Raw genomic sequence first — 9,460 nt, forward strand, 5'->3', positions numbered from 1 at the left:
CCTGACTGGAATCTGTAATGTACGGTGGCCCTGAAGTGCAAGACACCACAGTATTTCAGAAAACACCACAGCATTTCAGAAAACACCACACCATTTCAGAAAACACCACACCATTTCAGAAAACACCACAGCATTTCAGAAAACACCACAGTATTTCAGAAAACACCACACCATTTCAGAAAACACCACAGTATTTCAGAAAACACCACAGTATTTCAGAAAACACCACAGTATTTCAGAAAACACCACACCATTTCAGAAAACACCACAGTATTTCAGAAAACACCACAGTATTTCAGAAAACACAACAGCATTTCAGAAAACACCACACCATTTCAGAAAACACCACAGCATTTCACATTGGACGGAAAGGGTATTCCCTTAAGCCCCTGTCACACTGTCCCGAAGTTGACACCCGATGGACACACGAATATGGAATTGTGAATTTCGCACGAAGATGGCGCCGAACCACACACGAAGGCAACATTTACATTACATTTAAGACATATAACTGCAACGAAAGTACCACAAACAATTATGTTACAGTACTATGATACTGTACTGATATCTTCAGACTTTTTTCTTTACTTTATATGTAGAAAATATTACGTTTTCTCCGTATGTTGTTTCCATAGCAACAACAACTTCCTGTCAACTCTCCTTCAAAATAATATATTATATCCTTTTCAGTTTCACAGAACACAAATTGGGTTATTTACATAATATGTTTACATGATTTTGTTGTGCAATAAAACAACTAGATGGACACACGATAAAGGAAATGTTCAAATTCGGCTCTGATCGTAGCAACATCGGGCTATTCGTGAGGGCATCTGAAGCCTTCGTATGACCGCCGGTGGAGTTTCTCAGGCTCCGGCAGCAACTTCGTGAGCGGAGGGAAAATCTTTGGCATGCCAAAAAATTGCCGAAGGACCTTGCGAAGGTTCATTTTCGTGTTGAATTCGTGTGTCAATGTTGCCCTTCGTAAGGCCATCGTGAGGGCATGTTGTTATCATCGGTGTCATCGGGCATTCGCCCCGATCGGAGTGAGGGCGAATACCCGATGGCACCGATGATAACACGAAGATGACACGATTCGACAAGATGCCCTCACGAGTGCCTTACGAAGTTGCCGCTCACGAAGTTGCTGCCGGAGCCTGAGAAACTCCACAGACGGTCATACGATGGCTTAAGATGCCCTCACGAATGGAGCGATGTTGTTACGATCAGAGCCGAATTTGAACATTTCCTTTATCGTGTGTCCATCGGGTGTCAATTTCGGGACAGTGTGACAGGGGCTTTAGGGAGAACACTTCTTGTTTGTGATTGGACAGAGCCAGCCAGAGAAGCACTACTGTGATTGGTTGTTTTTGCTGCCAGTCAAGAAATGACGCTTCGTGATTGGTCAACACCCGACAGCGAAATATGTCCCAACCAGAGCCCTAGAGATACTAATCTACTATAAATACTAAGAGATACTTATCTCTCTAGGGCTCTGGTCCCAACCAAGCGGAAAACTCTGGGGAAGAGCCGGGACGCTAATACGGAAGTGTCTCAAACTGCAGTTATATGTTTAACTTTTGTCCAGTTTCTGAACAGATATGAGTAGCTGTGAGCTCTGAGTGTGTGCTAACAGCTAACAGCTGATGTGTTGGGCCAATCACGAAGTGTCATTTCTTGACTGGCAGCAACAACAACCAATCACAGCAGTGCTGGCTGGCTCTGTCCATTCACAAACAAGAAGTGTTCTCCCTAAGGAATACCCTTTCCGTCCAATGTGAAATGCTGTGGCGTTTTCTGAAATGCTGTGGCGTTTTGTGAAATGCTGTGGCGTTTTGTGAAATGCTGTTGTGTTTTCTGAAATGCTGTGGTGTCTTGCACTTCAGGGCCACCGTAGTAAGGTCACAATAACCCTGGACTCAAACTCTGTGTGAGTGAGAAAGAAGAGTTTAAGGCCTTTGATATCTCTCTCTCAAAAAGCAAACAATGACTCAAAAACAGGGTTGGTGGGATGGACAAAATACAGCCCTAGCTATACATTATTAAATGCTTTTAAATCGTATCCTTTATTCATCCTGTTGAATATTTTGACATTCGCAAAATAAATATGGATTTTATGTCTAAAGTTTGAGGTGGAAGATTGTAATTGTTACAACATGAAAAGCCTGTGTTACAATCATTAGGTGTAGAGTTTAAAAGACATACATTTTTGAATTGTGGAAAATGTAGGCTCCTGTTTTTTTTCTTCCGTGGCCTTTGTTGGGGAAATATTTTACAAGGCCCATAACTTTGACCCATGTCATACTGTCCTGACTGAGCACACACACCTGTAACCTTGGCTGATGTGCTCTCAGTGTTTTGTCTCCCTGTTCCTGCCTGTTGGTGTCAGCTGATAGAGGTGTTATGATTCTATCTTGTTATGCACAATGTTCTCTCTGGACTAAATACATGGGTCTAGGCCGGGTCTAGTTCTTCAGAATTGACGTGGCAACTCTGCCGTGAAGTCAGAACCTCTGACTCTTTGATTTGTTTTGTGAATTCTCCGGCCGAAGCTCCAAATAAACCCATCAGCGTTTGCCATCAAAGCTCCAGCTCTTCCCGTGTCTCCTTTGAGTCTGTGACTCCTCCTGCATTGCTACACAGAAGTTCCCCCCGCAGCCTTTACTTGAATTATTATTTAAGGATTTGAGGCTTTGATTATAATTATATTTTTTAATCTTACTGTGCAATTAAAAAATGCCAACACACCCTTTAAGGTATCGCACTCAGACAGAAAATGGTGATCTAAAGTACTCCCTACAATGTAGGGAGTACTTTTATACTTTTATGGCCTACAATCATTGAATATTTCTGATATTTCTATAAAATAAAAAAATAATATAAAATATTAGAATTAGTTCATTCATTGTCAATAGCCTGAGGATAATTAGCTGGGCCTTATGGCAGGGCAATACGTCTTACACATTGGCTAACAGCCAGTGTTAAAAAAAATCATTAACACAGTGCTCATCAGAGTTTGGAGAAGTACTTAAAATAAAAGTACCAGAGTGTAGGAATAGTCTGTTAAAAGTAAGTCCTGGTCCTGCAATCAAAATCAAAAAGCAAATAAGTATTAGCATCAAAATATACTTAACGTAGTAGCCTACTAAAAAGTACTCATCATGCTGATTGGCCCATTTCAGAAGAATATATTACATGTTTTTATTATAATAATGCATTGATGTGTTCATCAAAGCTGCAGCTATATTAAATAAATGTATACTGCAGGGTATGTGAATTTACTCCAGGTGTAATTAAAGTCTGATTTAAGAGTTGATTACATTTCACATCATTAATCCAAACCTGCAAAGTAACTAAAGTTATTAAATACATGTAGTGGAGTAGCTACACCATTTACCTCTACATCGTAGTTGGGTAGAGTACAAAGTAGCAACAAATACTCAAGTTAAGTAGGCCTCCAAATTAGTTCATGTTACTTCACATCACGTCCAACAAGACGTACCCATGATTTGAACGGAGCACCTATGAGTCATGTTGTAAAAACTTCCTTCCTTCCCTCTTTTCTTCCTCACCCGTCTCGCCCCCCTGAAACCCCACAACTATAACATCTGTTTGCACGGTTGCGCGTTTACGGTCTGACAGACAGCAGGGCAGTCTCTGTTCAACCAATTACCGGCCGGTGTGTGTGTGTCTCTGGGCGGCCTTACTCTCTCTCTGCGCGAGGACAGAAAAACAGTATCTGCGGGACAAACCGTTCACGACACTATACTCTGCGCCATGGGGTCTCCTGCGGCTCTAGCCTGCTGCACAGCATTGGTCTTGGTGTTACTGAGCTCAGCATCCGAGGGTTGGTAGCCTACTGTTATTTTCCCGTTTCTTCTTCTTCTTCTTCTTCTTCTTCTTCTTCTTCTTCTTCTTCTTCTTCTTCTTCTTCTTCTTCTTCTTCTTCTTCTTCTTCTTCTTCTTCTTCTTCTTCTTCTTCTTCTTTTTGTTGTTGTTATTGTTTTCATGACAGAAATTGCTTCTTGACTCCATTTTTGTTCGTCTAAACTGCTCTGCGTTCATTTCGCAGACCAGCTGACATTAATCCTCCTGTCGCAATAAGGACTTGTATATCACAGTAGCCTACACGCAGAGGTGGGAAAAGTACTCAGACCTTGTACTTGAGTGAAAGTACCAGTGTGTAGGAATACTCGGTTATAGTCAAAGTCCTGCAATCAAACATATTATTAAAGTAAAATAATGCAAACGTTTTTTAGCATAAAAATATACTTAAAGTACCAAAAGTAAAATAAGCCATTATGCAGATTGGTCCATTTCAGAATAATATTGTATGTTTTGATAATTATTGATGCATTAAACTGTTATAAAAGCTTGTAAAGGTGCAGCTATAGTTTTAATGACTGTGCATACTGCAGGGTAGTTTGTGAATTTACTCCAGGTGTAATAAAGTCTAATTTAAGTGTTGATTATATTTCACATCATTAATCAAAATCTGTAAAGTATAACTCCTATTAAATAAATGTAGTGGAGTAAAAGTACACCATTTAACTCTGAGTCTTAGTGGAGTATAAGTACAAAGTAGCATACAATGGAAATACTCAAGTAAAGTACAAGTACCTAAAAATTGTACTTAAGTACAGTACTTGAGTAAATGTACTTACTTCCCACCAGTAAAACTTAGGCCAAGCACTTTAGTGCAATTTGAATATTATAAATGGTAATCCTTCTTTATTCAGTGTCAATATTAAATGATGAGTCACTGACTAAATAAAGTGTTGTAATTAACATTACTCATCACATTGTCAATGATTGAGTACATTTCTCTGATGTTACATACAAAAGTTTACTTTAGTAACATTTGAAAGACTTGAAAGACCATTGAATATAATGGTCACCACTGGTTCTCAGTATAATTTGTGCAATAACGGTTGCATAACTTTTAATGGCTTTCTGCCTCTTTCTCTTTCCCTCTCTCCCTTTCCCTCTTTCTCTCCTTCTCTTTGTGTTTACAATTTCCAGAAGGGAAAGCCGTCGAGCAACGCGAGGTCACCTTCGACATTGACGAATTCATGCAAGGTGCGAGTTCACAATACTAGTGCAGTATCTAATCAAAATAATCTTAGATGTTCAGAGCGGGATTTTAAAACATAAATTATATACCACATCATTATTTCTGTCCCCCTGGTGCCCTAATATGGGTTGACACTGGCAAATATATATATTTTGTAAATCCTTGTTTTAAAATCGTGTTGTCTTTCAGAAATGCAACGACCCCATTCCGGAAATACCTGGAAGGTCCAGGAGCTAGGCTTGACATCTAGAGGAGGTTCGTATTTATTTTCCTCCCTTAACTTTTAATTGAATTCACCTGTCGCTGTATTTGTATCAAATAACAGTATGATTCCTGTCTTTTCCTCTAAGGTCGACCAAGTTTTGGGCCCCGTTCCGCTGGTGGCCCTCCACGGCTGGAATATCCTGTTGACTTCCCCCTCGGCCAACCGACTTTCGACAATATCCAAGCCATCTGTATCAATGGAGACCATCGTCCCCGCTACCCAGACTCGTACTTTCCTGTCGGTGGTTATGGGAAGTTGAAGCGAATGGCCAGTTCTGTCAACGAGTTAGAGTACCTCTTAAATGCATGCTGCGGGAGCAACCACACGTGGGGGACAGAGGTGACGCTGTGTTGCACCTCAATGGCGGTGAGTCACCTACAGCAAATTCAGCAATTTCTTCAACTCAGTATAAAAGTGACATTATAGGATATCCTGCATCTTTTAACTTTAAGTGTGCTACAATTTTTGTACTCCACCTTGTTGATAATGTTTTTGCATTATCTTGTCATTAGACTCAAGATATTGGGATCAACCGAAGCTTGATCCCAATTCGTGTTAATTTATAATTAAAAAACAAGATCATTTTAATGTTATCCACTTAATACTTTATGTTGAGGAATGCTCTCATAAATATGATCTTAATTGCCAACTTCAGTAACTTTATATTTATATTACCTTAGTTCCTGAAGCTTTGTTTTATCATTTCTATAGCGTATGGTACTCCAAACACATTTTTGTGCGTGTTTTTGTTCTACCCTGGACATAAAAAGGGCAAAACACATTCTTCACATTGCTGAGATGATGATACTTGCTTTTTGGAACAAAGATAAAGGCCTTAGGTGTTATATGCAGCCCAGCCTGGCATAACAGACAGGCCTTGGCATGAGAACCAGAGGATCGGTCTGAAGGCCAAGCAACAAACATGCTTCCAATTCTTTAGTGAAAAAAGCCTTTTCTTAATCTTTTCGCCTAATATTTGTTTTTGAGATTTGTGTAATTGTGTCTTAAAAGATACTCTATATATTGCAGCTGGCCCATTCACTTAAAATACAGTCGCATGCAGACTTCATGTCACTATTAAAAGACAAATGCAGAACGAACTGTCTGTGGTTTTGTTCCAACTACAGTGGAAGTTCGCAATCAATTCCTACTGTGAGGAGGACTCAAGCATAAAGGATCGTCAATCTGAATGCTGCAAGCCGAGGGGCAGCGACAGGCTAAACTGCTTCCATAACGAAGCTCCGAACCCAAACTACACGGCGACACAGGAGCTGCCGGTGCCACAGATTCCCTCCACTGAAACCTTTGACTTTACCCCCACGGATTGTCCGCGGTATGAATTGAATTTGATAAAATAACCACCAGTAAACAGTTGATTTTGAATGTTAACAAGTTAAACCTTCTTAAAGATCATTTATGCTTCTATGCATAGGATCAAATCAGAAATCAGTTTCAGCTTTTACAATGTTGTGAAAACATTTCTCAATATTTTCTAAATAATTTATATCCCATGAAAAGACACACATTTTGACACATTTCTGTCTATTAAACTATTTAAATAACTTTTACTAAATAGGCTTTTTATATGCCAAAACACATCAAATTGTTTTATAATAGGCCTACTATGAGGATGGATTTTACTGCTCTGTAAAGTTATGTTTACGGCAATCATTTTACATTGTACACTTGCCGGTATAGTTCATTGACCAATGCAGGGCTTTGTCCGAGAATGCTTCATTGTGATCTAGCAGTTGAGCTAGGTTTTATTGTTTTTGCTGAACAAGCCTCTGTCTATTTAGCCTGAGCCATCTGTATAAAACCCAAGCTGCATCAGTGGACTGGTCCCATTCTTATGAATGACAGGGTGGCTATTTTACTACAAGGCTTAACTCACTCTGAAAGCAGTTTTGTTTGAGTCTTTTTATGGAATTTCAATACAAATGAATTGTTACATTGCAAAACACACTTAGTTTGGATAAATAGATCCTAGAGGTACAGTAGAAGGAAGTCAGGTTTCACTCTGACCATATGCCTCATACTTTACAGGAAAATACAGAGTCCGTACGTTCCCAGAGGACAAAGAAATGTTATACAATCTCCTAAAAAAGACTTCTACTTTCCTCCCGGACGACCCTCTGCTGACAACATTGAATCACTGTGTCGCGACCAGAAGCTACGCCCACTTTACAAAGTCAATTGCCTTCGAAATTCAGGCTATGAATTGATGTCCCATCAGGCAAAGACCATTAATCGTGTAGAGAAGGGATTCAAACAGTGCTGCAAAAAGAAGCAGGGTGTGCTCGAGTGTGCTGACCAGAAGGTAAACCAAAAAACCTACAAACATAAATATTTTCCTTAATTTAGTAATGTTCCTGCCTTCTCATGACCTTTCTCTATTTGTGTTTAAGTGGCGTGAGGAGCTTAGCAAGTTTTGCTTGAACAAGAACGGTGAACCAGTGGATTTCGAGTGTTGTTTTGACAACGTGGAAGATAGCCGATACACCTGTTTCAAAAACCTTTCTCCTGACCCATATTATAATCTGACCTCCGCTGCTAAAGAGCTCTCCCTTCACAACATCTGTGACACTCACAAGATCATCAAGAAGAAGTAAGAACATACTTCCTACATCTGGCCTTGGATCTGATATTATCTTTGTCTTCTTTATCATCCTCTTTCATGGTGCTTTTTTTTGGTGGCAATGGTAGTTCCTTTCTTTCCGTTTCTTTTGATGCTTTTGGTCATTTCTTGTCAAAGAAAATACATTTGTACCAAGCAGCCTCATATGCTAAAATATATTTTATGTTGAAATGTGCTAATACCACCTATCTACAGTATGTTTTGGTGTGTCTGCATTATGTACAGAAACAAAATAATAGCTTCATTGTGTTTTAGGTTCCCTGTTGGTTTTCCTCTCGAGAGCTTTGTGAACCAATGCTGCCCCCTTTCTGAAGAAGAGAGGGTCCTTTGTTTTGCGCAGGAGGTGAGTCAAACAAGGAAGGGTGTCGGTACAAAATCTAGCAACAAAAAAATCAGATGACAAAGCCTGAGCAGTGAAAATGTAAATAAAACATTTGAAAACAAAAGTTTAGGAGCTATTAAACAAAATGTCAGATTTTCAATTGGCTTTTTCTCATTTGTCTGATCTTGTACTCTCCATCAAAACAGCTCATCGCAGTATCAAAGCAATGTTGGAATTCTCCTCCATCTCTCCATGACTGTTGCAGCATGTCTTCACACGAGCGGCCGCAGTGTATCTCCAAAATTATTGTGAATGCCATCACCAAAGCAACCAAAGCCTCCAGTGAAAAGAAAAAGTGCCCTCTCCCCTATATACTCTGATGACCTTTGGCTGCTGATCCTATGGCACTGGGCCATTCAGGGAAACATCAAGCTAGCAGCAGAGATGACCTCTGATCATAAACAGGAAATATTTGAGGTCTGTAAGGGAATGTGGACCACATTCTAGCTTCTGCCAGTTTTCTTTTCATCTTTTTATCTGAGTTCAAATTAGAAGCTTTGTTATCACAAGAATACATTTAAAAAGAAACATACAACAGTGTTTAATTCTTGTTTTACTGTACAACTATTTTCTATGGCTACGCTTTACATATTTGATTATGGATGCATTTTATTGATTGATTTGGAACTGCAAAATCAGTTCTCATCCTTGTTTTGTGAAGATCATATCTACAACAGTTCTAATAAAAACGTATTGAAATGTACCATTTGTGTGGTCTACTGTCTTCTTACATGCAAGGTTAGGTTGTGTGAGTCCTTCGTCTTGCCTTACTTGTAAATGTCTGCCTGGCTACACTAGATTTAAATTGGCAGTAATGACAACCCTTGTCAATTTAATAGTTTGAACTGCTGTTCACCTGTTACAAACCCCTGTAAAAGTAATCTAGTTATGTTTAGTTCAATTATATTTTACTTTGTCACTAATGACACACACAAACATAAGAGAAGAACTTGAAAAGACTTAAGATATAAAGAAACAAACATTAAATAACATGTGACTCAAAGAAGGTGTTGAGGCATGATAAACACAAAATCAGCCCTTTATGAATGTAACAAATATTTCAACAACATTGCACATATTTAGTTAATTTGGAAACTATGT

General features: G+C 39.2%; 1 protein-coding gene across 1 annotated transcript; it reads left to right on the top strand.

Annotated features, from left to right (window-relative positions):
- Nucleotides 1–3,601: 3,601 nt before the first annotated feature.
- ecm1b (extracellular matrix protein 1b) lies at nucleotides 3,602–9,062 on the top strand. The gene is made up of 9 exons (XM_034102724.2): nucleotides 3,602–3,847; nucleotides 5,023–5,079; nucleotides 5,264–5,329; nucleotides 5,425–5,705; nucleotides 6,467–6,672; nucleotides 7,386–7,659; nucleotides 7,748–7,947; nucleotides 8,233–8,320; nucleotides 8,506–9,062. Exons 1-9 carry the CDS (start codon nucleotides 3,778–3,780, stop codon nucleotides 8,677–8,679), a joined length of 1,416 nt encoding a protein of 471 aa, XP_033958615.1. The 5' UTR covers nucleotides 3,602–3,777; the 3' UTR covers nucleotides 8,680–9,062.
- The last annotated feature ends 398 nt before the right edge of the window (nucleotides 9,063–9,460 follow it).

Source organism: Pseudochaenichthys georgianus, chromosome 16 (genome assembly GCF_902827115.2).
Source record: "Pseudochaenichthys georgianus chromosome 16, fPseGeo1.2, whole genome shotgun sequence".
NCBI classification, from domain to species: Eukaryota; Metazoa; Chordata; class Actinopteri; order Perciformes; family Channichthyidae; genus Pseudochaenichthys; species Pseudochaenichthys georgianus.

Bases quoted from the DNA above. Each gene is read 5' to 3' on its own strand.
- ecm1b (XM_034102724.2), top strand. From the start codon at position 3,778: ATGGGGTCTCCTGCGGCTCTAGCCTGCTGCACAGCATTGGTCTTGGTG. The intron at 3,848-5,022 runs GTTGGTAGCCTA...TACAATTTCCAG, and splicing joins ACTGAGCTCAGCATCCGAGG to AAGGGAAAGCCGTCGAGCAA. The intron at 7,660-7,747 runs GTAAACCAAAAA...TTTGTGTTTAAG, and splicing joins TCGAGTGTGCTGACCAGAAG to TGGCGTGAGGAGCTTAGCAA.